This window comes from Heteronotia binoei, chromosome 6, assembly GCF_032191835.1.
Source record: "Heteronotia binoei isolate CCM8104 ecotype False Entrance Well chromosome 6, APGP_CSIRO_Hbin_v1, whole genome shotgun sequence".
Taxonomy (NCBI): domain Eukaryota; kingdom Metazoa; phylum Chordata; class Lepidosauria; order Squamata; family Gekkonidae; genus Heteronotia; species Heteronotia binoei.
Window position 1 is genome coordinate 65,647,862 of NC_083228.1, and position 27,781 is coordinate 65,675,642.

Consider the following 27,781-nt stretch of genomic DNA (forward strand, 5'->3'; position numbering starts at 1 on the left):
TTCTCAACAGAAGAGTTCAGACATCTAGAAATTCAGAGTGAAACCACTTATATCCATAAACCCCGGACTTTTCCTGGTGTTGGAAAACTTACAATCAAGAAGGGGTGATGACTGGGGAATGGGTGATGATGGTGTCTGAACATGATTTTTAAATCCAGAGGGTAACAGGAATGGCATCAGTTCAAACAGTTTATCTGATTGCAACAGATTAGCCCTCATAATCCAGATTATAAATAACATGGCACAAGAAGACAGAAGGAGAGAGGGCAGACCACCATACCAAATGTTTGGCAGTATCAATAATTTTGGTATAGCCCATAAAAACAGTTAGTAAAAAAAGTCTCCAGTGCTATCAAACAATAATCCCCACTTTCTTGCAGGTGATTTTCTATTGTAAAAGGAAGGAATAATTTCTTCCTTACATCAGGTTTCTTCCAAATGCTGTAGCCCATTTTACTGCATTTACTGAGAAAGGCTGCTTCAGATTCAGAATTAGGAGGGAATATGGTGGAGGATTTAGATCTGTTGGCTTTCTCTTTACCTCTGAGGTCTTTAAATGACAAGAACAAACTTAGATCCACTGGAAGTTAAGCATACTGGACAAATGGTAATGTCACCATGCTTCATAAAACAGATGTATGAAAGCACCTCAAAGCCTGACAATTTCTAAATAAAATAATGAGGTTTTGCTGTCCATTCCTACTTGTATCTGACAAAGGGAGCTTTTACTCTTAAAGTTTTGACTACATCAGGGGTGTGTGGGCTAATATAAAGTCTCAAAGTTTTACTCTTAAAGCTTTTATTCCTGAAGGTCTTGTTGGTCTCTAAGGTGTTCCTGGACTCAAATCTAACTGTTCTGGGAGAAGCTCCACAGGTTTTTCACTTTGATAACTAATAAAGAAAACCCTAATTGACTGTAGGTTGACACCTGCTGCTTGGAAGACACCTTGGGAGATAATCATGAGGAAAAAGATGAAATATTATTTTCATCAAGTCATCTTTTGGTGCCAAGCAAATGAATAGGCTGTGCCCAAAGAGGAAGGAAAGGGCTAACTTTTCTAAATCAGCCATTCCCATTTGAAGTACTGAAAACGAAGTGTTTGTCCTCTCTGTTTTACTTATTACGGAGTGATACTTTTACTTATTACAGAGTGATACTTGCCACTAATATGCATTGCTGTTGCACATCATCACACCTTTGTTCTCATTGTGCAAATTATATCAAACACTAATTATTAATTTGTTAACAGGTTGAAACCATTGGAGATGCCTATATGGTTGCCAGTGGCCTCCCCATTCGCAATGGGACCAAACATGTTGAAGAAATTGCCACTATGTCTTTGCACTTTCTCAGTGCAATGATCTCCTTCAAGATTGGGCATATGCCCAATGAGAAACTGAGGCTACGTATAGGCATTCATACAGGTAAAAAGCATTAGTCTCCTCTGTGTTGAGTTTCTTACTGTCTTGATAGGTGGAAATTTGTCGTCCCAAATATATTCACTGACATATGCAAGTATTTGAGTGGGAATATGCTTTGGAGGCAAAAATTTCTCAGTCCTAAAATGTAATTAATTTCTTTTCTTTCCATTATTGAGGCAGATTTACTGAAACAGAATTTTCATCCAGATAATGTAAAAGTACTGTTAATTTTGTTTCATAAGGTATAGAGGTCAATTTGATCAGCAACCAAAAATACAAAATGATCGAAGTAAATTTAGAATGTACAGTTTAAATTCTGATCAAACACAATATTGTTTATTTATTACACAAACATATGTATTGTGTTACCTGGAGAACAGTGGTGAAAAGTATAGGTGTCCAGCATCTCCCCCACCTGAGGCAGAGTTTACTTGGCACAATATTTTTATGAAATATATATATAATATAAATTTATAATAAAGATGGTTTTTATGAAACTTTCGAAAAGTGGATGGGAAAGGGAGACAAAACCCACAACAATTTTCTTATTTAGCAGCTATTATTTCTTAGAAACAGTTCTCAAAATAACAATATTTATGTCTCAGCTGTAGGGTTGTCTGTCCCAGCATGGCAACCAGCAGAATACTCAGATAGGGGTGGGGGGGAAGGTGATGGTAGAAACCTCCTCAAATGGCATCACACCTTTCTAGGAATCACTGGTAAAACCATAGAATGGTGATTTTCTACCAGGACTGATATCACTTCCAAGTGTTCTCTGGAAGTCCTCTCTAGGAAATTGCTGACAATTCTATAACTTTACCATAGACAGGTATGAAAAAGTGAGAAGAGCTCAAGACTGGTAGAAGAGGGGATTGAGAGTGAGTGTGTGTGTTTATGTCAGAGAGAAGTCGTATTGAAGAAGGGAGAAAGATGAGACAGTAGAATGAGAACATACTTTTCCTGATCATGGAGAAAAGGGTGATGTTCCAGTAGTCTCATGATTTACAGACAGCTTTGGAGCAGGAGAAAGTCCTGAGAGAAGGGAAGTACTTCTGTAGCCAGTCTTTTTGGGTGCCTTTTCTGCTTGTATGATCATGAAATGAGAATTATTTCATCTCTAGCTACTTTGCGGAAATATACAGGATGCTTTCTTTGTTGTCTGAGAGTGTCATTTTTCATGTCTATTAGCATGCTTACTAAAGATACACGTTAGCAGAAATTAGCCTGCAAGATGATTCTGTTTTATTCTAGCTCATGAGAACTTTCCAGTTAATTTCTGGTACTTTGTTAAAATTGATTAATTTTATAAACACTGATCATTCTATTTTATTTTTGGGGTGATACCTTGGAATTACTGAACAATTCCTTGGTCCTTATTAAGGTTCAAAATGAGACTTCCCCCCACCTCATCTCCTAGCATCTCCTTGGCTCTGGGTTGTATGGGGGGGGGGGCAGAATTTAGGAGATATGCTTTTCAAAGAAACATTTTGAAAATCATTTAAAACAGTCATAAAATGATAAAATATTACAGCATCATGAATTATTATTAAAGTATTGGACTTGGACCTGGGAGATCCCAGTTCAGATCCCCACTCTGCCATGGAAACTTGTGGGATGACCTTGGCCCAGCCACAGCCTCAGCTACATTGTTGTGAAGATCAAAGGGAAGAAAGGAGGACCTGTGCTGCTTTGAGGAAGGGCGGGATAAAAATGTACTTAATAAATTAAAATTGATATGCTGAAACTGCAATGAAATTATAGATAGATATGTGGGTCAAATACCAACAAAATATCATCATGGTAGAACTATGCATAATCATATATCCCTCATCAGGGTATTTATATCTATATCTTTGTGCACTGTTCCAACACTTGGAGCAAACACTGACATGTTTTAAATATGCTTCCTTTTTTAAATACTACTGTGTTGATAATAAAATGAATGCCTTCAGATTAATGAAGTGTACATGGTGAGCTTGCTGAGATTGTTTTTATTAATCAGGATTTTTTTGCTGAGGGTGGCTTAACTTGTATCATAGCTGGATGGGCCAAGCAAAGAAGATATTAAAAGGAGTAACGAAATCAAGGTTACTTTTTGTTAATTTCTCTAATAGGTTTCAGATAAAAGAGCTACAAGGTACTATTGATGATGTCCCAAACCTATATGTCCAGTGCCGGATCCGGGGGCAACATAGTTATGAGACATATGGGTTATATTTGTGGACATATATTGCTTTCTCTTTCTGCTAGAATTGAAACAGACAAACTGAGGCACCTCTACGCTACACACTTACAACAGCAGGCAGCCTTCCCCTGCCATGTTTATCTTGAATCTACTTCTCATACAACAGATCAAGATTTGACATGAAAGAAACTGAGACCATGACTTAAGGCTCCATGTCACATTATGAGGAAATAGTTACTCTTGCTAGGAGCTGTGATTAATTTCAAGGGAAGCCAGCACTGGGAGAAAAATGATTTCAGCTTAGATTAAAGCTTAGTTTTTGGTCACCATGTCTCTTAAAGAATATTGCAAAGCTGGAAGAAGAACAGAAGAAAGCAACCAAGATGATCAAGGTGTTGAAACACATTTCTTATGAGGAAAGGCAGAAAAGTTTGAGACTTTGCAGTCCAGAAAAACAATAGCTAATGGGGGACATGATAGAGATTTATAAAATTATGCTTGGGGTAGAGAAAGTGGATAGCTTTTTGCTCATTCTCTCATAGTACTAGAATACAGCAGCACTCAATGGCATTGTTGGAAAATAGGTTCAGGACAGACAAAAGGAAATATTTCTTTAACAAGAAATTAAATTATGGAATTTACTGCCAGTGGATATAGTGATAGCCATGATCATGGATGGCTTTAAAAGCCACATATACATTGATGAGATACAAGCCAGCAGCAATAGACAAAGAGAGGGACCTTGGGGTAGTGTAGTGGATAGCTTGATGAAAATGTCAACCTAGTGTACAGCTGCTGTGAATAAGGCAATTTCCATGCTGACCATTATTAGTACAGGAATGGAGAATATGAAGATTTGTTAGAATGCTTAGAACTGTTTACCCTGGGGGGAAAGGCAAGTAGGGGAAGGCATGATAGAGGTTTATAAAATTATGCATGGCATGGGGAGAATGGACAGGAAGAAATGTTTCTCTCTCCCCCATAATTCTGGAACCTGGGGCCATTCACTGAATCTGAAGGGTAGGAGATTCAGAACTGTCAAAAGGAACTATTTCTTCACACAGTACATAGTTAATTTGTGGAACTCGCTGCCACAGGATGTAGTCATGGGTGCCAACATGGAAGGCTTTAAAAGTGGAATGGACTGAGTAATCAATGGACGACTGAGTTATCAATGGCTACTAATCATGTTGGATATCTACTCCCTCCAGTACCAGAGGTAGCATGCCTCTTAAAATAAGTTGCTGGGGAGCACAGGCAAAATGATGCTTTTGCAGTCTTTCTGTCTGTGGGCTTCCTAGTGGTAGCTGATTGGCCAATATGTGAACAGAATACTGGACTTGATGGGCCTTTGGTCTGATCGATCCAGCATGTCCTTATGTTCTTTTGTTGTGTCCAGCAGATGGCAGGAAATCTGCCTATAATAGGAAAAGGCAGACAGGAACATTTTAAAAACAGATTTATAATAAAGGGGAACATGAGACATACAAAGACACACATTTCAGTCCCACAGATCTTTTCTACTAATGGAGATACATTCATCTGGCAGAAGGATGCCTGAGAATCTTGCATTGGGAAGTCTCTTCAACTGAAAGAAAGTTCCTCTAATGTGATAGATTTGCAGAATCCTACCCAATACTTATTCAAGTACTGAGATTGCATTGAATGTTCATTTATATTTCTTAGTGAGAAGTACGGTGTGTTGGTGGGAATGTTGTATTTCCTTTGTCTCTGCAGTTCATGTCTTCCTTGATGCTTTCCTTATTATTATAGGGCCTGTTGTTGCAGGAGTAGTAGGGATTACAAGGCCACGATATTGCCTGTTTGGTGACACTGTGAATACTGCTTCAAGGATGGAAAGCACCAGCTTACGTATGTCATATGCAGGGTTTTTTTTTAACAGAGGTAACAGACACAGTGAACTCTACTCTTCCAAGTAAAAGTAAAAGGAGAAAGCTCAAATCATGAGATGAAATAGTGTTAGCAGCAGACTGGGCAGAGTAAGATTTTAAGGATTCAGTGGCTGGGCTGGGGGTTAGATACAACTTGACTCCAGTGCACATGCACATGCGACAAAATGCTGGTATATTGCTTCCCTTCCATTCACTCATAATGCCTATCCAGACAGTAAATAATACTTAATGTGTTTCAGATGCAGCTGCTCAATGAATGTATTCAGATCAGTTATGAGATTATAAAACTTTTTTACACACAGATATGGTGGTAGAAAGGTTGTCAAGTTGCAGCCGACTTACAGAGACCCTGTAAGAGTTTCGAGGCAAGAAATTAACAAAGGTGGCTTTTCAATACCTGCATATCAACCCTAGACTTCTTTGGTGATCTCCTAAGTGCTAAGCAGGGCCAACCTTGCTTAGCTGATGAGATCTATTTATTAAAGCAGTCTGCCTTAAAATCCAGTTCAGGGTAGCTCACAGCAGCTGGGAAAGTGTAATTCTGAAGGGAGGCCACTGGGCAGTGATCCTTAGCATGTAAACAGAAGTTTGAAATGCACAAGTATTACCCTATTTTCATTTGTGAATTGCTGGCAATATTGAAAATCCTATGTCTATAACTACCATCCTCTCCATGTATACTACACTTGTCTCCAGACTGGAGAGTAGAGACACATTTTACACCTAGGGAGATTGAATTTGTCCCAGAGTCCTTCAGTTCCTGATTGTCACTGTACAACTCTTAAAGCAGCATGTCTCCCATTGAATTTGACAGGTTGTCCATAACTTTAGCAGCTTCCAATTAATAGAATCAGCATCATGTAGTAGAGTCAAGGATCGGGGAGACCCCTGCTCTGCCCCCAATAGGGTTGCCAGGTCCAACTCAGGAAATACCTGGGGACTTTGGGGGTGGAGCTCGGAGACTTCCCCATTCCCTAAACAAACAAACAAACAAATAAAAATACAGCACTGCAGTTCCCCTGAATAGTCTTCATTTCCTCATCCTCTTTTTTTTACCTTCAAAGGCTTCCCCAGCAGCTGCTCTTCCACTAAATTAAAATAAAATTTGTCATGCCCCCCACAAGTAAGGAACAAAGCCGTCTAGGGGTTTTTTCCTCCATCCCATAAGCAGGTTCTGGTAGGCTTCCCAACCCCCCCGCCCTGGCGGGGGACTCCAGAATTTATAGCCTCCTCCCCCGCTCTTCAAAAGTCCAGAAGCGGGAGGGGGGGAGGGGAACGGCTCCAATTTCATGCCACTCTCCTGGAGAGAGCCTGCCTGATTCCCTGCACCCACCGAAGGCTCGGCACTGGAGTCCAGTCATCACCCAGGCATGCTAAGAAAGAGCCTAAAAAGAAGGGAAGGGAGGGGGGGGGGTCTGTCCTGTCCTGTTAGTAAGGAAGATTTGTAGAGCCTGCGCGATTTGTAGATCTCATTGCTCAAACGGTGGTTGGTGTGTAAATAAACATTCCTTCCAGGCACCGAGAGAGGGGAGATCTAGCAAACATTTTCTCCTCACACAAACCTGCCCTGTGCCTTCACTACAGAACAGAAAGGCATGAGGTGTTCTTGATGAGATTTTGAATGATGCATGAACTGATAAACTGCCTTGCCCTCAACCTGTCAGCAGCAACTTCTGCAGAACTTTGCAGTAGAATACTTATTGAGAACTTTTGGGGTTGCTTTGCTTTTAAGACGAAAAGCCTCTCTTCCAGAACAGGAATTGCAGTGGGTGGGTGTACAGGCAAGGAGTAATCTTCTGACGCTGTTTTGCTCTGCTACTAAGGTTCTACAATGATTTAAGGTATTGGTTTAGAGTGCTTAAGTTTTCGTTTTATGTGCTTTTCAGCTGGGCTGGGCTAAGCGCAGTCCCAGCCTTGTGTTCTTGTGGAGACTGTTTATTTTTTCATTGTCTTATCTGATTTATTGCCTCCTCTGCTTTTATTGCCTTTGGCTACCCCATGTTCAGCTTAACTTTAGTATATGCTGGCCCGGGTGTCTGGAACATTCTGAAGAAATTTGTCTTAATTTTTAAAACCTTGCTAAAACTTTGAACCCAGTGGCACCTTTAAGACCAACAACGTTTAATTCAAGGTATATTTTTTCATGTGCAAGCATACTTATTCAACTCATTTCCAGATTACAGAAGTCATTTTCACTTGAGAAAATGGGTGTTAAACTAACCTATTTTTATTTGCTAGCATTGTTTAGCTGAGTTAATTATCTTGCTCTCCTTCCCCCCCCCTTAAGATATAGCAGGTTTTTTTTTATCACAACAAACACACCAAACAAACCAATCCTATAACAACTGGGGGGAGGGATTTTCCAGGTAAAGATCAGATAGTTTGACAGGAATTGTATTTTTTGTGAAAAAGAAGCAATATAGTTTATTGCATTATGAATATGTTGGTTCTAGATGACATTTAAACATATTTTTGAGCAATGTTTCCTCTAAGCTGAGTTAGTGTGAGCTAGTTCAGTTTTTAGTCTCCAGCTCACACATTTTTGTCTTAGCTCAGGAAAAATGGCCCCACATGAAACTAATTTATGCAGGAGCTCATGACTTCAATGCCAGTAGCTCACAAAGTAGATTTTTTGCTCACATGACCCCACAGCTTAGAGGGAACATTGCTTCTGAGTCTCAGGTGTTCTAAATGCAGTACTGCAGATATTGCTTCGATATTGTGTTCTTTTCTAATCCCACTAAATGGAAAGACGAATAACTGATACTTGAAAGTATTTCCTGGAATTATGGCATATCTCCAGATTACAAAGTCAATTTCTACTGGAGAAAATGGATGCTTTGGAGGGTGGCCTTTGGGAGCATTGTAATCCCCTGAGTTCTGTGTCCTCCCCAGGCTCCACCTCCAAGTCTCCAGGAATACCCCAACCTGGAGCTGGCAACCCTACTCCTGCCTCTGGTCAGTGACAGGTCCTGGCAACCCTAGAGCTATTCTATTACATGATGGTAACCAGAGCTGCTTATTAGGATTTTTGGTAGGGGTGATATATGCAAACCTCCACTCCCAATTGCTAGACATAGAGGAGGACATAATATGCTCTAGTGTGCATATAAGAATTTTCTCTGGTGTGAATTATCTTAAGCTTCCAAATTGCCAAGTTCCTGAAGCATAAAGAGCTACAAATTCTTTTTTGTGGCAAAGGGAATGCAACTGAGAAATACCTGACCACAGAATTACCAGAGGTATGATAGAGCTACTTAGCCTTGTAATTGTGTTTGACCTGAGAAGACAGCAGTAACTAAGTCTTACTAGGTTGGGAATGGCTTCCACTGTTTAAGGGGGAAGCCCATATCTGTTTTGAATTAAGTGACATTATTTAGCAAGCTTTCATCCAAATTTGTCAATTAGAATCTTATCATTTGAATTGAGTCTAGCACTAAAGTCTCTCTCCCCCCCCCCCTTTAGAATCAGGTGTGCTGGAGTATCTAATAAAAGTTCTTCAATAAAAAATTCAGATTAATTACAGCACCTTGCTATATCTGATCATTTTTGCTGGGGAGGGATATATACATTTAGTATTAGAAGAGACCCCATTTTGAAGTGTAGGAGGATAGCCATTGCCCATGGGTTTGAATTTTTTAGATGGACACATTCAATTTAAGTGATGTAGAAATTAGGATTCCTAAACCCCCGTGAAGGGTTTTAGAGGTGGGGTTTGATGCAGTGTGCTGGAAGTGATATAGAGGAGTGAAGCTCAGGAAGTGACATCACTTGACCTTTGACTTGGAAGTGATGTCACTTCCTTGCTCCTGGCTCCACCCCCAAAGTCTCCTGGCTCCACCCCCAAAGTCCCCAGATATTTCTTAAATTGGACTTGGCAACCCTAGGTTCTGGTTTACTCTTTACTATCTATTTTCCTATGTAAATGACTTCTGAAATGACTGCAAAACAAATGGAGGGACTATGCTCTCTCACTTTCTCACAGCTTCACTTAGTCACCGGGAACAGCCATGTGACTCTGCCTGCTCTCCCTGCCCCATCCAGCTTTCGTCCTACTGAGATTTAAAGACACACACACCTTCCAAAACACAAGCAGATTCCAAGCTTCTTCTAAGCCTGCCAAGATTTAAAGGCATATGGTGGCTGTTTGGGCAGGGCTTCCCCCACTGGCCTAGCCACAAAAGCTTGCCAGGTTACCATGGGCCAGTCATTCTCTCTCCCTCTCTCAACCTTATGAGTCTCACAGTCATGGCTTTTTTTTGTAGCAGGACCTCCTTTGCATATTAGGCCGCACACCCCTGATGTAGCCAATCCTTCAAGAGCTTACAGCCAACTGTAAGCTCCAGGAAGACTGGCTACATCAGGGGTGTGTGGCCTAATATGCAAAGGAGGTTCTGCTACAAAAAAAGCCCTGCTCACAATGTTGTTGTGACGATAAAACAGAGTGGGCAGGTTGATGTTGTAAGCTGCTTAAGGTCCCATTGGAGGGAACAGCAAGGTATAATTATCTAATTAATATTAACTAAAACTGAAGTAATGAAATGGGCCTTTCCCTCCTAGCTCACTGTAAGAAAACTGAATTTTCTTTTTCTTCTGAATATTGGTGGCTAATACACATTCCCTTTCTTTTTTGTAGCCCTCCAAATCCATGTCTCTCTGATTACAGCAAAAATTCTTCAGTCAATTGGAGGTTATAATTTGCAAGAAAGAGGGACCATAAGAATAAAGGTATGGATTTTAGCGAATATGACAACTGGAAGGAACCTAAAGATAATCAAGCCAAAAGCAAAATTTTTGTATGCACAAAAGCAAAATTTTTGTATGGTTTAAAAATTGCCATTCAGGCAACCTTCAGCCATTAGCAAGAAACAGGTATATTGCAGGAACATTAAAGAGAATTTAGCAAGCCAAAGCATAATATATGGATAAATCCTCCAATAGTTTAACATTGTACAAAATGTTGCAAAGATAGCTTTAATTTCAAAAGACTTTTGCACCAGGAAAAGATGAAGATTGGTCAGATACTTGGAGTATAACATATTCAGGGTCCTCCCTAAAGAACAATTGATCTTCCTCTAATCATGTAGGATAAATGTGCACTTATCAAAGCTCAATGATTTACATAGTTTTGCTTGAATACTCTTTAGTCCAATAACTGCATTTCTTTTACATGATTAGAGACTGGACCACGTGTGGGGATGTTGCATTTTCTAGGCACTGGAGGTTCTCTTCTTTGCTCTTGAAGAAAACGCACCAGTCATTGTTGATATTCTCAGTGTTAGCAGAATGTGGATATGCAGATATCATGAGCAATCATTGGCTGTTGACTGCAGCACTGTTACTGGGGCTTCTTCCATTTTGAACCCCAGACATCATCTCATAGTGTGTATGCATTAGCAGGGCTCCTTGAGGCTGCTGCTATGACTCATTGTCCTCTATCACACATAAATAGAGCTGCCAGTGCTGGGTTGGGAAATACCTGGAGATTGGGGGGGGGGGGGGGGGTGTGGAGCCTGAAGAGGGTGGGGTTTGGGAAGGGGAGGGACTTATGCAGGGTATAATGCCATAAACTCTACCTTCCAAAGCAGCCATTTTCTCCAAGTGAATTGATCTCTGTCACCTAGAGATCAGTTGTAAATTATAATAGCAGATGATTTCAAGCCGCCACCTGGAGACTGGCAACTCTACATAAGGTCCAGGAGCATTCTTTACTTTGAGCATGGCCATTGCAAGGATAAAACTACCAAATTTCATGGCAACAAACAGGCCCATTACCAAGCATATTGCTCCACTCTGACATTTAAAGTGTTTTTCATTTGTTCTGCAGTATCCATGCTTGCCTGCATCAGTGAGTTCAGGATTTAATTGTTGACAAGGCTTTGTTCTCTATAAGCAGTTGTAGGAAACTATAATATGATTATTTTGTGCAAAACTGTATTTAGCTTCTAGGGTTCCAGTTCCAGTATAATAGGACACTGAGGAAGGGCTCTGTCCTTGGGGCACTTTATTTTTTATTTTATTCTATTTTATTTTAGTATTTTGCCTTTTGCATGTCTTTTGTTCTGTTTAATTTAGCCTGGTTTAATTTAGTTTTTAGTTTTTACTATTCTCTCGCTCATCTTTTGTTTTATAGATTGTGACAAAAATCTCCTCTCCCTCCCTTGTTTGGCTGGGGTTGATGTGGTATGAAGGTTGAGTAGATTAAAAGGTTTTGAAGGAGTTTTGATTGTTAGACTGTTTTCAATTAGCTTGCAAGTGAGCAGCTTTCATTTTGTTTTTAATTTGAAACTCTTGGGCTTTTGTTTTATTTTGATTTGTTTTAGCCTTTTTAATTTATTTTAATCATTTGCCCACCTGAGTGATTTTAACTATTTTTAACTATCATCTGGTGAAAAACGTGTGAGGGTTGTGCTCTGTGCTTAGGTTTTATTTTATTTATGCTCTTCATGAGCTTTTTAAAATCGTCTTTGGTTTGTCTTTGCTTTGTTATTCAATGTTATTCTTTGATTTTGTTGAGTGTTATGGTAGTTTTTAGTAACTGAGTAGCAGCACTGATAATAGTGCTCTTATCTTCTCCACCCATCTTTTCCTCCCTCCCTGCCTCGCTAATTAGATTAGGGAGTGGTGAAAGACTAGCTTTCTGAGGATAGGAGAAGAAATTAGTTTAGCTATTCTGTGTGGTTAGCGCTTGCATATATATAAGTTGTGTGTTTGAAATTTCTTTATGGAGGTTTTATTGTATACATTGCAGATGTTTAGATTTTCTGACCTTTTAGCTATATCTTACCTTGTTAGTATTTTTAGTAGTACATTTTTTCCTGACCATTTAGCTATATTTAATCTTGTTAGTATTTTTAGTAGTACATTTTTTTTTTAAAAAATTTTTTATTTTCCCCTTATCCTTTTGGTAATATTCTGTTTTAAGCACCCTTTAATTCAATGGGCCAAAAATGAGCATTCCCTTTCAGGAAGAAAGCTCATACTGTAAACAAGCTTATACTGTAAACAAAGTAGGGTGGATGATTTTTTAATTCCCCAGCTGGCAACTAAAAATAGATTTCAATTTAGACAATAGTTCTTTATCTTTGAAGGAGATTCATGAAGAAGTCTCCTGATTCAGCAGGTGAGATGCCAGGTCCAAAACTAAGTAGGTAGGACTTGGTGTGCTTTCATACTACACTAACTAATGCATTTTGCGACTGGATTTTTGCTACATTTACACAATAAAAATCCAGTTGCAAACCAGTGTAGTAGGGTTGCCAAGTCCAATTCAAGAAATATCTGGGGACTTTGGGGGCGGAGCCAGGAGACTTTGGGGGTGGAGCCAGGAGACATTGGGGGTGGAGCCAGGAACAAGGGTGTGACAGGCATAATTGAACTCCAAGGGAGTTCTGGCCATCACATTTAAAGGGGCAGCACACCTTTTCAAATGCCTTTCTTCCATGGGAAATAATGAAGGATAGGGGCACCTTCTTTTGGGGCTCATAGAATTGGACCCCTGGTCCAATCGTTTTGAAACTTGGGGGGTATTTTTGGGAGAGGCACTAGATGCTATACTAAAAATTTGGTGCCTCTACCTCAAAAAATATCCCCCCAGAGCCCCCAATACCCGCGGATCAATTCCCCATTTTTCCCTATGGGAATTGTTCTCCATAGGGAATAATAGAGTGCCCAGTAGACATTTCCCTCCCCCCTCACACTTTCTAAAGCAGAGGAAGGGCCTCCAAACCAGGGAATCCCCTGCCTCCTCCCTCTTTCTCACACACAAATACTTACTGGGTCTTGTTCCTGGAGAACTTTACTTGCTCTGAAAACGAAACCAAAAGAGTCTAGAGAGGAGCTGTATAAATTATCCAATTAGAAAATCTTTACCTTTTACTTTGAAATGAGCCCTTTCTTCCTTCAAAACAATCTTTCACTTTGATAATTTAAATTGTTTAGAGAGTCATTTTCCTTGTTAAATGATGCAACTCTGCTTTTATATAATTCCTGTGGAATAAAAGGGCAAAGGACAGCAGCAAACTTTCTGGCTGAAAGGGAAAGCTGGATTTAAAATGCCTCTGCCAGAATCCCACAGCAATGCAGAAAAGCTCCCAAGAAGAAATGTAGAGGTAAGACTATGGCTGATCATTGTATGTAAGAAAATAATTCAAGGGGTGTTTCCAAGTCCACTGAGGTGGGGGATCCAATAAATGTTGCAGCTGTTTCGAAGCAATCAATGAGAGTGTAAAGCACGTTCCCATTTTGGCATATGCTGCAATATTGGAGTCTGAAAGTATGTTGCCATATTACTTAATTCCAGGGCTTTTTTTGTAGCAGGAACTCCTTTGCATATTAGGCCACACACCTGATGTAGCCAATACTCCAAGAGTTTAAAGTAGGTCCTGTACTAAGAGCCCTGTAAGTTCTTGGAGGATTGGCTACATCAGGGGTGTGTGGCCTAATATGCAAAAAAGTTCCAGTTACAAAAAAAAGCCCTGCTTAATTGGGTTAATAGCTGAAGTAGACATCTTTGGCCTCCCCCACAATCGCCCTTTGTGTAACATTCATGTCTTCTTTGTAATGATCAAACTCTCACTATACTCAAACCTGTGCTTATACAGTCTAGCCCTCTTTACCTTAGTGTCCTTTAGGGTCTCATGCTGCTGGTTAACTCCTCTTTCCAGTTTGTTCTTCTTCCATTCAAGTGGTAGCTATGCTAAAATTACGGAAACACTTAACATGTTCTCTGAACATTTGAAACTGCCTTAGGCTGAGTCAGATACTATGTCCATTTAGTTCAATATTATCTGGCTGATAGATTTCCAAGAGAAATCTAATATTGACTCTGAGATCTGCTGCTGCATGGATAACATGTGCTATACTGCTAATACAGTTGCCAGGTCCAATTTGGGAAATATCTCGGGACTTTGGGGGTAGAACTGGGAGATGGAGCCAGGAGCAAGGTTATGACGAGCACATGGGAGTTCAGGCCATCACATTTAAAGGGATCACACTCCTTTTAAATGACTTCCCTTCACTGGAAATACTGGAGAATGGGCATCTTCTTTTGGGGCTCCTACAATTGAACCCCCTGGTTTAATCTTTTTGAAACTTGGAACCAGGGTTGTGGAGAGGCATCAGAAGCTGTTGAAAACAGCCCCCTCCAGAGCCCCAGATACCGTAGGATTGATTCTCCATTATACCCTATGAGTGGCAGTCTCCGTAGAATATAATGGAGTGTGCCCTCCCCAGTTTCTGATAACCCTGAAGTGGGGGGAGAGCCTCCAAACCAGCGGATCCCCTGTCCCCAATTGAGGATTGGCAACCCTAACTGCTAAACTACATATAAACAAAGTACTTTCTGAATATGTTAAGTAATTCTGACTTGAAAGCTGTATCTTTGCTCCGCATATTCTTGTCTCTGGGCACTGTGCTGTCTTCTGTGGTGGTGGTCTTCTCTTGCACGAGGATTTTCAGTTAACCCCTAAGTGTCTAAAGTGATAGGAAGCAAGCTCTGCAGTAGGTAATGTTTCCATAGGGCCTGGACAGAAGCATGTGCAGAACAACAGTATAGGATCCAAACCTATGTCTTTCTAGACTTGATTCCAGTAGAGACCAACAAGATTTGGGGGAGTATGAGCTTTTGAAAGTCATCTGGTATCTGACAAAGGGAGCTTTGACTCTCAAAAGCTTATGCCTTGAAAATCCTGCTAGTCTCTAAGGTGCTCCTGGCCTCAAATTCACAACTGTACTGCAGACCAACATGGCTGTCCTCTGAGATTATTCACATTTAGTGCCTGAACATTTTAACAGCACTGTCACATCCCTATGTTCAAATACTTTTGCTTTGGCTAGGAAAATGACATGAAAATTCATCTATAATAAAATGATGTCTTCAATGTAAATGGGGACTAAACCACAGAGGTCAATATCAAGAATGAAAGATAACACAAGTTATACTATTTGAATTATCATATTCAGATTTTTAAAATCTTGTTTAGAAGCAGTAGAGTCAACTGAAGGAAGCTGAAACGTTTAAATGCAGCTGTTATCTTGCAGTGTTATTGTCTGATTTGCATGTTGTTCTTGAAGACCACTGTTAATGCCTAGGAAGGGAAATGTTTTCAGACATCTTACGCTATCCTGTCCTTCCCAAGGAATGTATGAAATATGCCTTATTTCATCCATATTTTTACTTCAGAGATATAGAATAGTTATCCACAGCTCCACCAAACCCTCAATAGAACAGATGCTGCAAGACCCATGAAAGTCCAGCTTTTGTAACAAGGGACATCATGCATGTCTTAACATAGTACTGCTTCAGTTCATGTTTATTAAATATACTCAGTTGATCCTTCTGAATACTGGCAGTTGTTGAGGCTAATTTTCATTGTCTTGTTGCTACCAGAAAGACACTGCTTCCACATACTACTGATTACAGTACAAAATGGAAGCATGACATTATAGCTGTTTGAATGATATTTTGTTTCCCAATATGAATATCCTGACCAAAAGAGAAACTGGTGCCTTTTCCCCACTATAGTGCGAGTACAGACATTCCATCTTTCAGTAACTGGATAATGTCCTGTCAGCAGAATGGACTGAAATCTTTGTGATTTGATTGAACTGCAAGCTTCCAAGAAAAAACCTGGAACTCCCCATGCTGACAACCTAAGCGGCCTCAGATGTGGATGAAATAACAGATTTGGTGTTCATATTATCTTATATGTTCTCCAATATGCTTTTAGAAAAGGAAGTCACTTTTGCACTTAGTGGTGTTGTCCCATTCCCCCGTTGGGGCCGTGGATATTCACACAAAACAGTTAGAATCCCCCAGAACATTTAAGCTTAGGCCCATATAAATGTGGGTAATTTTATGATCATAGCTACTGTGGAACAATATCAGAAGTACTGGTTTCCTCCTTTACGTTTTCAAATGGAAGATGGAGTGTGGGAATCCAAAGGTGCAGTTAGGCTCCTGTGGGCAAGCAGATCCTTTGCAGGAAGACTGTTTCCTCACATAGGTATTTAACATTCAAAGGGCAAAACAAGAACAACATTAACTGGGAAACTCTCAATGCCCCTTTCCATTTTTATTTCGCAAACAAAGCCGTAATTTGCTTTCACCCATTGGAGTTGTTGAAAAACTAAATTTTGGACAATCAAAGGATAAATTCAAAAGTGCAATATAGAGTTTGAAAAAATGCCCCAGAGGCAATTCTCATTACAATAAAAATCACGTTTTCTTGTGTAAGCTACTACCTTTGACTAATGTATTTCACATGTTATATGACACGGCATGGAAATGGATTTCAAAGAGCTGAGCCAAACCGTTTTTATCGTGTGTCAGTGTAAAGCATGCTTCTACAAATAAGTATCTCTTGCATGCAACTACTGTTTTATTATCATGTAATGTGTGAAGAAGCCTTCAAGACCACAAAATACTATAGTTAATTCTTTAGGTAGGCACACTTATGCACAGTTCATTATTTACAATGCTAAACACAAGGCAAAACTTTTAAGTTACTGGAGATATATTAACTTTTAAAAACAACATAGCTAGAGAAATTATCAACTAAGGCGGTGATGCTGACTACTGTTATATAGAAGCAAGTTTCTTTGAATTATATAGTTGTTAAAATATGTTTACTTTCAAGACACCACTTTGGTGCATCATTCATGAATTCTCTCAACTAAGTTTGTGGATGTGATATACATTTGAAAAGACCAAAGTGATACTAAATTCTTCAAAGCTGTAAGACTTTTCAGAATGTCAGAACTACAAACTCCACTGTTGAAAGAAAAAAGAGCCATGATTCACCAGATCAATGTAATGCTGAGGAATTCTTTAATTGAAATTGAATTAACTTTAAATACTGAAATTTCAACCTCCTTTTCAGTGTTACTGAGGAAATAAGTACCTCCCCAAAGGATCAGATCAAAGGTCCATCCAGTCCAGCATTTATACTGTTTTCAACAGTGACCAGAAAGTTCATTTTATTAATTTGGTCTATATACTTATCTTAATGAAGACAAAATCCCTTTACCTAATGCAATCAATAATTTTGTAAGATTAGATTAAGCACATGAATCAAAGAGTTTCAGTATAATAAGAATTAAACCCTTCTTACTTTCTTCACATATAGTTGTAATAAATGTATTTACTGTATCTCAAACGAAGGTTGAAAGTCATTATTTAAATTGAGGAAATACTTTAACTTTAGTTGAGGAAGTACTCCCTCTACTGTGTGTGTGTATATGTGGTCTTTTAGTCTCATGTTTAATACTGTCCAATAAATATTAAATGTATACACCTTTCTACTTTATCAGTTATACTCTAATAAAATTTGAAGGATCATTGATGTACAAAAGGGAGAGATTAAACAAACCTCTGAAAGTATATCACAAGGCAGTCTTAAATTTTAATTCAAAATTTCACACACTCCAGGATCTTTCTTCTATCCAGGAATAAAGCCATAACTTGGAATGCTACACATTTCACATTTACATTCACCAAATGTTATACATCCTGACACTGCTGACTCTTTCTTTATTTGCAATATAAACATAGCAGCACTCCGAGGGCCAAAAGTGATGTGGGAAACCAGTGCTCATATCTTACGATGCTTTAATTAAGATCAAAACACAAGCACAGGAATGGGAAAACTGGATCTGGGACATGTTACTAGAACACTGGGATAGATCCTTTAGCCCTGCATTGTTTCCCTGATAGAAATCCCTCCCCCTTAAGTTATTAGCCATTATTATTAGGTTAATAAATTGTCTAATTCATATTACTAACAGTTTGGTCTTCCTGCTAAGAATCATGTACCCACCAGGATAAGAACCCATAAGAAAAATAGAGGCCTCTTAATTAAAGGGTCCAAATGAACAATTTGCTGCCTTAGGCCTGAAATTGGCAGCTTGACAGATCAAGGCCAGCCCAGATATGTTGGTGTTTTGTTTGTCTTATTTGCTTAAGTGTTAGAGTAATTTGAAACTTTCTGTAAGCTACTCTGTACCCTTTCAGAGAGAAAAATAGCATAGAGATGCTCCAATAAATATAAATTTAAAATATTAGCCATTGTGAGGAAACAACAGGTACAATATGAATACTAAGGCTCCCCCATGGCAAACAGTTGCTGGGGTAGGAGAAGATTTCTATCAGATAAATGGCTTGGTAGATGTGGAACAGGTAAAACTCCTTTACTCAAGTCTGCAACACTGATCTAATTCAGTTCCCCATTCTGTGGCTAAAACACAATTTCCCATAGAACACATAGTTTGGCCCCTTTCAGCACACGTATAGTTCATTCCATATGTGTTGGCTATATAAGACTTCTCTCACCTATCAGAAAGATGCTGAGATGTGACTCAAAAGACTTTGGATGTAGTAAAGTTCTTTCATTTCTACTTGGTAATGTATTCTTGTGATAGCCCCTCCCCCTGACAGGGGAAATTGCACATAGGCACATCTGAAAACAGAATTTTAAGGTAGGGACATCTATGTCTAGGGCCTTGTCTGCTAACAAAATTGTTCTCTATTGTATTTTTAAATAAGACCTTCATCAGAAATCCATGAGAGTTAAGGTAACTAATCCCTGCAAGACTTGATTGCTTCCAGAGTCTTCAGAATGATTTAGCTTCCTTGATGCTAGCAGTCAGGAAACAGACTGAGGTTGCCAGCATTCTTTGACCTTGCAGCTGGAAAACTTTGACTTATCTTGTTTCTTATGCTGTGGTGTTGTTCCTCTTGAGATTTATTAAAAAATAAGTGCACAGGTGGTAGAAATTGTCATTGTAATTATCAAATGTTGTAGAAACAAAACAGACAGGTGTTATTTAATTTTCTTGTAAAACAACACAATGGGTAAAGTAAGAATTTCTGTAACAGTAGGGTACCAAGAGGGTGATGTATCAGCGGCTGACATGTTGAACTGAGTATTATAGTAAAACTGCACAACCTCCAAGCATGAGGAATAAATGGCAAAGAATAGCTGCAAAGAAAAGAGAAACAACAAGCTTGTGAGGGAGTGGTCTTAAATTTTCTAAATTTCTGCTAATCATAAACCACCTTGACAACATCGAATTTTTTTAAAATGTATGTCACGCTAATGTTTGATAGTCCATTTCATCTTTTCAATTAGTTTCAGGATATTAGAATCTGAAGTAGTTCCAGCCCAGGTTTTACTCATGTTTCTGCACAAACTGGTTAGGGGAACTGCTATAAAAGACTCTGGTAGGTCTTGTATTCCTTTCTCCTGAATAAAGTAACTATATGTTTATTAAAAGCAGGAACTCCTTTGCATATTAGGTCACACACCCCTGATGTAACAAATCCTTCAAGAGTTTACAGGGCTCTTAGTATGGGGCCTACTATAAGCTCCAGGAGGACTGGGTACATCAGGGTATGTGACCTAATATGCAAATGAGTTCCTGCTACAAAAAAGCCCTGATTAAGACTATCAGCATCTTCACAAATGATTGCAGCATGTTACAGTCATCTTAGCAAGTGATTGAAAGGCGGCCTTTTAGTGCTTTAATATTCAATTGGAAGTGGGGAATGGTCCCAAACATAAATATATTCTTTGTCCTAAGACACATCTGTACCAGCACAATAAAGTAGACTGCATAACCATAATCTCACGTCCACCTTGATGAGCAGGACCTTTGTCTTATCAAAATACAGTTTATTTTATTTAAAACATTTATTTATTTTATTTAAAACATTTATGTGACAGTTTGCCATATAACTTAGTGCCCCGAAAATGGCTATAAACAGGACCATCCACCAACACTGATCAAATAATCTTATGCATCATGCAAATGCATCAGAGGGTACCTGAACTTGGAACCTGACTTTATTCAGGTAGAGATTAATGTGTAATGCAACAGAGACCTGGCTAGAGATCAGCAAACACATCCTTAATATAAATAGGCTAGAGAAGGTTGTAATGAAGACCTACCGCTATAAAAACTCCTTGTCCAGGACAGGCTCTCTTTTTGGTCAAAGGAACAAAATGGACTCGGCTTGCTGCTACTACAAAAACCCTTTGTGTTTGGCCTCATCTACTTTCTTATCTACTGCATTTGCAAGAGATGTGTAGTAACAAATTTAAACTATAGAAGTACTTTCCCAGACTACAGCATCATCACTTTGGACCATCTATTAATTTATATGGGTTTGTACAGAAGGGCTTAGAGGACTGCAGCTATAGACTAAATGGAAAAAAATATATATAGATGTTGTCTACAGGAAGGTAATTTAATAGTGAGCAAAGTTAGAACTATTATAATTCAGAAATCATCCATAGAATTCTTTACTAAATGGGGGTTTCTCAGATGCTGACAAAGGGTAGGTTTGGTATTTTAATTTTTACCTGAAAAGTTGTAATTTCTGGATAAACCTCTACCTGTATGAAATAAGAAGAAGCAGAATATTCACAAGAGACAAAAGAATGAGAAGATGCAACAATATGACTACAGGCATTTTATTTATTTTTTAAAAAATGTTTTACATTTTACATCTGCTAAAACATTCATATTGTTTTCAAGGATAGTCCTCTATAAAGCACAGAGAATCTAAAAGGATTTAGGGCATTATTAAAGATAGCAAGATCCTTCTGGTGACAGCTGTCACCTGTGCCAGCTAGTTTTAGCCCAGAGTTACATAGAATGTATTTTGAAGGCTAACAGTAACCTTAATTCAAATCAGATCAAAGGACTGTTGCTCCTTCCAAAAAGAATGAGGATTTCCCACTAATATCATCACCATCTTTTATGGAGTCCACCATGCCCCTGTGAAAGTCTGCAGAATATACTCTGAGATGTTTAGTTCATCTTACTTATTATAGTTTTTAGTGCCTCCCTCCAAATAGGAATGGAACCACTCATGAGTAAGCCAAGTAGGCCCCATCAGATGGTACTGAGAGATGCAGAAGTATTGTTTCCCCCTTAGTCTCTAGATACAAATCATCCACCAGGGTTATCAATTCTATCTTTATACCATAACCAGATTGCAGTCTCAGCTGAAAAGAGTCAATGAAGAATACTTCATTCAGATGTTCCTATGGTTGTTTTACCATGATGCTTTCTATAATTTTCTCTCAAAATGGGAAAGTTTGCCAAAGCATGTTTGCTTTGCTATGGGGAGGGGGGAAGGCCCTCTCACTTCCTTTAAAGAACAGATCTTTTCTTCCTCCAGTGACATCTTGATGACTGTGGTGACCATTATCACACTGCTCAGCTCGATTGACCTAAACAAGCTCAGAATGGCATGGCTCAAACTTTACATGACAATCTTCACAAATCCTAGCATTCTGAACACATTCCTACAGATGAAGCTAATGAGCTCTTTGGTACCTTTGGTCAAATTGGAAGCAAGTCTTTCATCACCTCTACAAGCTGAGTTCCTACTGTGTTATGGTCTGCATCACCAGTATATACCAAGGAGCAAAGGCCCTGTGAGACAGTGGGAAACTGTATCACAGTGGTCTGTGTTAATTGCCCTCAACTACCACTTGCCCCAATCAAGCCTGACAACCTTGACAGAGCTATATATACCATCTCTTGCAAGTAATTATCTGTAAGACTGCTATAAAATCTATCTGGATCCATCATTATCTGAGGGCAGAGCCATTTTAATGTGCGCTTTTACCCCATGGTGTACCATTCTTCTATTTCATCTGTACCTTAATCAGATAGTAATCTGACCATCAACCCCCAATGTAGTAGAAAAATAGGGGCGGGGGGAAACCACATGTGAAAAATAGTAAATACAAAGTACATTCTGATACATTTGTAATACCTATTCTAAACTGAGCACACAACATCCTGAGGCTGTGTGAGCTGCTAGTAAGAACCCTTGGTATGGATACTAGGACTGACAGCTTCCAGACTGACCTACAATAGTCTGTGTTAATTGCCCTCAACTACAATCCACACCATTCCCATATTGCTTGAATATTGATTTCCTAATTTAGAACTAAGTGCATACAGCTGATATTATACATCACTTTTTATTCTTTAGTTCAGGGGTGTTGAACTCATATGTTATAAGGGCCAGATCTGACATAAAAGAGACCTTGTCGGGCCAAGCCATGGGGGCCGGGCCATATGCGTACCTATTTAAGATTAAATAGCAGAGATATAAACTTTATAAAGGACACAAACACAAAGTTTTTAAAAAAAAAAAAACCTTAAAACATGCATAGAACATTAGCACTCATTGGTCTTAAAGCTGCTTTCTTTGAATTTCTCCCATGGGATCCAGGGAACTGGGCAAAAGAAGCTCTGGTTCTTTCCTGCCTTTCCCAGGGGATGGGGCGGGGGAGGAGCCTCAGCCAATGGAAGGAAGAGAGGTTTGTTGTGCGATTGTGATAGCCTGGCAAAGCAAGGTCTTCCTCCCTCCGTTCCTCCCCAAGGGAGGCGCCTCAGCCAATGTGAGATTGAGCAAGCCTTGCAAAACAAGCTGTTACAGAGAAAGAAGCAGGAGAGAGGGAAGCAGATGACAGCCAGTTGCTCGGGGGGCTGATAGGAGCCCTCCAGGGTCCTGATTCGGCCCCCAGGCCAGATGTTTGACACCCCTGCTTTAATCTCATAACCGTGATGTCAGCTGACTATATTGAAGTTAGAACTGTTTTGCCCATAGCACAACATTACAAGGCAGGTAAAGGTAGTCCCCTGTGCAAGCACTGAGTTGTTACTGACCCATGGGGTGACGTCACATCATGATGTTTTTATGGCCGACTTTTTACGGGGCGGATTGCCATTGCCTTCCCCAGTCAGCTACACTTAGGGATGCACAAAACTTATCCTTTCTATTGGGTTTTCCACAGCTAAATCTCATAGTGTTAATAAAAACTGCTATGGTATATGCAAGCCAGGAGGGAAAATTAACATTGTTGGGGGTGGTATGCATTTTTAATTTTTTATATGCCCCTCCAAAGTTGCTTATTCGCCCTTCTTGCTTCCATGCACAATAGTTGATGCATTCTGATGCTCTTTGTAGTCTGTGCTATGCAGATTTCTGAATTTAAGATACTGTACACCCTACAGTTCCTTCCTTCCTTTCTTTTTTGTTCTCTGGGTCACAACAGGCAAGAGTCCGTGCATGCAGCTTCTGTTTAAATGTGTTATCTTCAGAGAAATAAACAGGATAGAAACACTACATGGAAGGAATGGAACAGATGGCTGAACCAGAGGAAATATAATACTAACACCAGAAGTCTATTCTGGTACACTATTACAGGATCCCCTCAAACCATCCTATCTTGTCACCAGTGTAGTGTTAAAATGGCATTGGCTCTTCATATCTTCTGCCTAAATAAGTTAAAAACCCACCAAGGGCTAACTGTGGGTTTTTATAGGCCACTGGGCATAAACCATCTTTGGAAATCTCTATCATGGCCCCTTCTCTTCTCCCCTACAAAGTACAACTGCCTTGCCCTTCTCAAATGAAGTTTCCTTCTGCCTCTCCCCAATTGTTGGTATGCTAGAGGAAGCACAGGAGTGTCTCACATTTCATTCAGCTCTTCAGATGCGGTAGGCCTAAAAAGAGTGTGAAAGAGTCGGAATTCCAAGCAGGAGCCTCTGGGCAACAACCCATCTCCCAGTAGACAGAGGTTACAGCAGAGTATATTCTACTCCTACACCCATTCTCACTGCCACAAAGAACTTCTCCCATTGGAAACTGATCTATCATCTCCATTTGGATGTGGGTTATGCTAACCTCTGCCATTGCAAATTTCTCACATCATGCAACAAGCGAGAATTGCTGTCTTGCAATGTAACATCCTACTCTTAAATAGAAATATTGTAAACTTACTGTTCACAGTGAGCTCAGCCATTAAAACACCTCCAGTTGGCTCCATACGTTGTCTTCGTTTTGAACATGTCTCAAAGTAACAGGGAAAACAAGTTGCTGCCATGTTAATTGCAGAATTGGAGAGGTGCAGAAAACATAAGTCTGTCCCTAACTATGGAGACTGAACTAAAAGGAAATTTCCCCCTATGGGCTACAAGAATAAACCCGCTCACATTGTAAGTACTAGAAGAAATTATTTAATGTTAAATCTTGTCCACTTTTAATAGCTAGACCCTCTGTGGATCTGGGAACAACTATGTAGTAGAAGAAAAATATGTTTGTACTTGTCTGAGTCTTTGTGCATTTACTTGAAGCAGGTCTTCCTATATAAATGCACATAAGTTTACAAATGCAAGTTATCAGAGATGAAACCAGTACTAAAGGTATGAACGAATGAGCACTTTTGTTGCCTCTCATTTCATGTTTAAGAGGGAATGAGGGTTACCTATTCCTCAAGCAAGCCCTGGGTACCATTAAGACTAATAATTCTATTGAAGCAGAAGCCTATTTCATCACATGCATAAAATGAATTACCGTATTTTTTGGTCCATAAGACGCTCCGGACCATAGGACGCACCTTCCTCCTGGGGGGTGATCCGCTGCCTCCACCTCCGATCCCGGCGCTTCCCCCGCGCCTGCCTGGCTCTAGCTCTGCTTCCAGCAAGCGCTGGGATCGCTCCACGCTGCCCCCACTGCAAACCCAGCGCTTCGCGAGCGCTGGCTGCGGAGGGGGCAGCGTGCTTCCTCCATGCCTGTCTGCCTGGCTCCAGCTCTGACGCTTACAGCAAGCGCCAGGATCACTCCCTCCGATCCCGGCGCTTGCTTTAAGCATCAGAGCTGGAGCCAGGCAGACAGGCACGGAGGAAGCACGCAGCCCCCTCCGCAGCCAGTGCTCGCAAAGCGCTGGGTTTGCGGAGGGGGTGGGTGCTTCCTCCGTGCCTGTCTGCCTGGCTCCAGCTCTGATGCTTAAAGCAAGCGCCGGGATCGGAGGGCGGAGAGAGCGATCCTGGCGCTTGCTATAAGTGTCAGAGCTGGAGCCAGGCATGGAGGAAGCAAGCTGCCCCCTCCGCAGCTGGCGCTCACGAAGCACTGGGTTTGCAGTGGGGGCAGCGTGGAGCGATCCCAGCGCTTGCTGGAAGCAGAGCTGGAGCCAGGCAGGCAGGCGCGGGGGAAGCGCCAGGATCGGAGGTGGAGGCAGCGGATCGCCCCCCTCCCAGAGGAAGGTACGTCATATCGTCCCTTCGCTCCATAAGACGCAGACACTTCCCCCCCACTTTTTTTTTGGGGGGGGGAGTGCGTCTTATGGTCCGAAAAATACGTAATCCATCAGTAGAATATATACAGGCAGAAGGAAAGAAAATGTAAATAGATAGGGTGACATTTGTATACAAAACATAGACAAATACATAACAAGTATAGTGGCTTGACCATAGTTGGTGCAAATGATACATTCTCCCAATATACCTGCAAGTAGTGATTTTTGAATGTGTAGACTGACCTGACATTCAGAAACATATAGTACCACGTTCTACCAGGATATTCTACTGCTGATCTGAAAGTAACCATTGTCCAATAACAGAACTTCAAATGAAGCATCCAGCAACAAACTGCTGAATTAAAATTCATTAATCAGTTTGACTGCACTGACAAAGGCTTAAACAACCCTAAAACCTTTCATAGCTACTACAGGTATTAAATTGCTTGACATAATTAACTTGATTACCAACTATAGCCTGTGCCAACAGTCACAGAACTTTTGAGTTTTGCATAAAAATGTCACAATCTAAATTTCACATTTTAAAACATTTCCTCATGCCTAGCTAGATTGATAGCTAGCTAGATGATATATAGATAGATTTCCCAGTTTAGAACTAAGTGCATACGGCTGATGTTACACATCACTTTTTACACAGACCCACACCCACATTGCTGACTTGAGTATACATTTGAAACATCTGACAATGTAGCCCCTAGCCCATTCAAGCTTATGCTTCGATAAATTTGTTAGTTATTCAGGTGCCCCAAGATTATTTTTGTTTTGTCCTCAAGGCAAGTATTAAACTCTGTATAATTTTATGAAAATGTTGTTAGCCGCCCTGAGCCCGCTTCGGCGGGGAGGGCGGGATATAAATAAAATTTTATTATTATTATTATATTATTAAGCATGAGTTGCCAGCCTGCTTGCCTGGGAGAGACCGTAGCCATCAAAGGCAATCTCCCACTCTGCCCCTCCCCTCCCAGTGTATTACTTTGTTGACAGCAGGTAGCTTTGTTGATTGGTTGAAATATTTGTATTTTTCTGTTGTGTGAGGGGTAGTCATACTGTACGCCACAATGAGTCCACCTTCAGTGGAAAAAAGCACATTAAAAATGCCCATATAAATATATGGCTGATGCAGAAAGGAGAGTGAAATTTAATTACTCAGGTCAAATACATGGTTGACATTTGGAGAGGGATGTAGTGTGCTTGTGGGAACATCAGAGCATCTTCCCTGCTGCAGTTTTTTTATACTGTATGTACCATGGTGGGAGAAAGGGATGACTAATCCTGTTTTTGAATCTGAGATCAGCATGATTTCCTAGGTGAACTGTTGCTACTTCCTGTTGTGTCTGGTGTTATCCTACACATGCCTCTTGCTAGATTATCTTCTAATACAACATCATGCTCCTATCATTGCCCCAGCAATTTAGTCAACAGTCAGTCAGCAGAATCAGCTATTAAGGCAAGATTTGGATGACATTTTTGTCATCCAAGCAGGCATTAAAATTGCACAATTCATATTTGACACGATTCATAAACACAAAAAACATTTTATCCATCACCAGATGCCATCCATTTTTCAGATAAACTGGGACCAAAGGTGTAATTTTTTTTCAGCAGCCCAAAATGTTTATGTCCTGGAAAACTTTAATTAGCTACCAGGACACCATGGGCATGCAGAGCAATGCCGTGCCTTCCATATAGTTTTTTAATTTGTAAAAACAAAGGGCCTTTCAAGGTAGAACTACCTATTAGATATAGTTCTGTGATTAATTTTCTTATTTTAAAAGGAAAATCATTGTTGAGGGCACAACTATTTTTTATTAGAATGCAGGCACATGGACTAGTTTAAGGAGAACAGTGGTATGGCATGGAAAGGGCTATTTAACTCCTTCCTTGCCAGTTTCTCATAGCTGCCTCCAGTCCCATTCAGGGAGAGAGAGCAGGATATACACTTGATAGATGAATAAATAAAAATCACACACATCCATTAAAAATTCCTTTGTCTGTGCTGGAACAAAGCTATAGGCAGGATTTCAGGTTTAGTGGGGCACATAGCCAAAACTTTTGGTTGGGGGGGGCGGGGGCCCAAAACAACATCACAAAGATTAAAAAAAGTAAAATTAAAATCCTGGCTGGTGGACTGGTTGGCT

General features: G+C 40.0%; 3 protein-coding genes across 6 annotated transcripts in view; 1 reads left to right on the forward strand and 2 right to left on the reverse strand.

Moving 5' to 3' along the window:
* LOC132574312 (guanylate cyclase 2G-like) overlaps positions 1-16,144 on the forward strand; it is a 69,754-nt gene extending 53,610 nt beyond the window's left edge. The window contains exons 19-23 of the mRNA XM_060242673.1: positions 1,251-1,425; positions 5,381-5,479; positions 10,157-10,248; positions 13,524-13,631; positions 15,911-16,144. Of these exons, the coding sequence (XP_060098656.1) occupies positions 1,251-1,425; positions 5,381-5,479; positions 10,157-10,248; positions 13,524-13,631; positions 15,911-15,937 (501 nt within the window). The 3' untranslated portion in view covers positions 15,938-16,144. The remainder of the gene's footprint in view (positions 1-1,250; positions 1,426-5,380; positions 5,480-10,156; positions 10,249-13,523; positions 13,632-15,910) is intronic.
* Positions 1-27,781, reverse strand: part of TECTB (tectorin beta) — a 174,909-nt gene that overhangs the window by 134,247 nt on the left and 12,881 nt on the right. For 2 of the 4 annotated variants that reach the window (XM_060241680.1, XM_060241682.1), the window contains 3 exons: positions 24,329-24,398; positions 20,883-20,915; positions 19,300-19,499 (listed from right to left, as the gene is read on the reverse strand). In XM_060241680.1, the coding sequence (XP_060097663.1) occupies positions 19,447-19,499; positions 20,883-20,915; positions 24,329-24,398 (156 nt within the window). In that variant the 3' untranslated portion in view covers positions 19,300-19,446. Of the gene's footprint in view, positions 1-19,299; positions 19,500-20,882; positions 20,916-24,328; positions 24,399-27,781 lie in introns of those variants that run through there. The other 2 variants (XR_009555570.1, XM_060241683.1) reach the window with 2 other exon arrangements.
* The window catches only part of ACSL5 (acyl-CoA synthetase long chain family member 5), a 214,804-nt gene that overhangs the window by 105,259 nt on the left and 81,764 nt on the right, over positions 1-27,781 (reverse strand). The gene's annotated exons all lie outside the window — the stretch shown is intronic.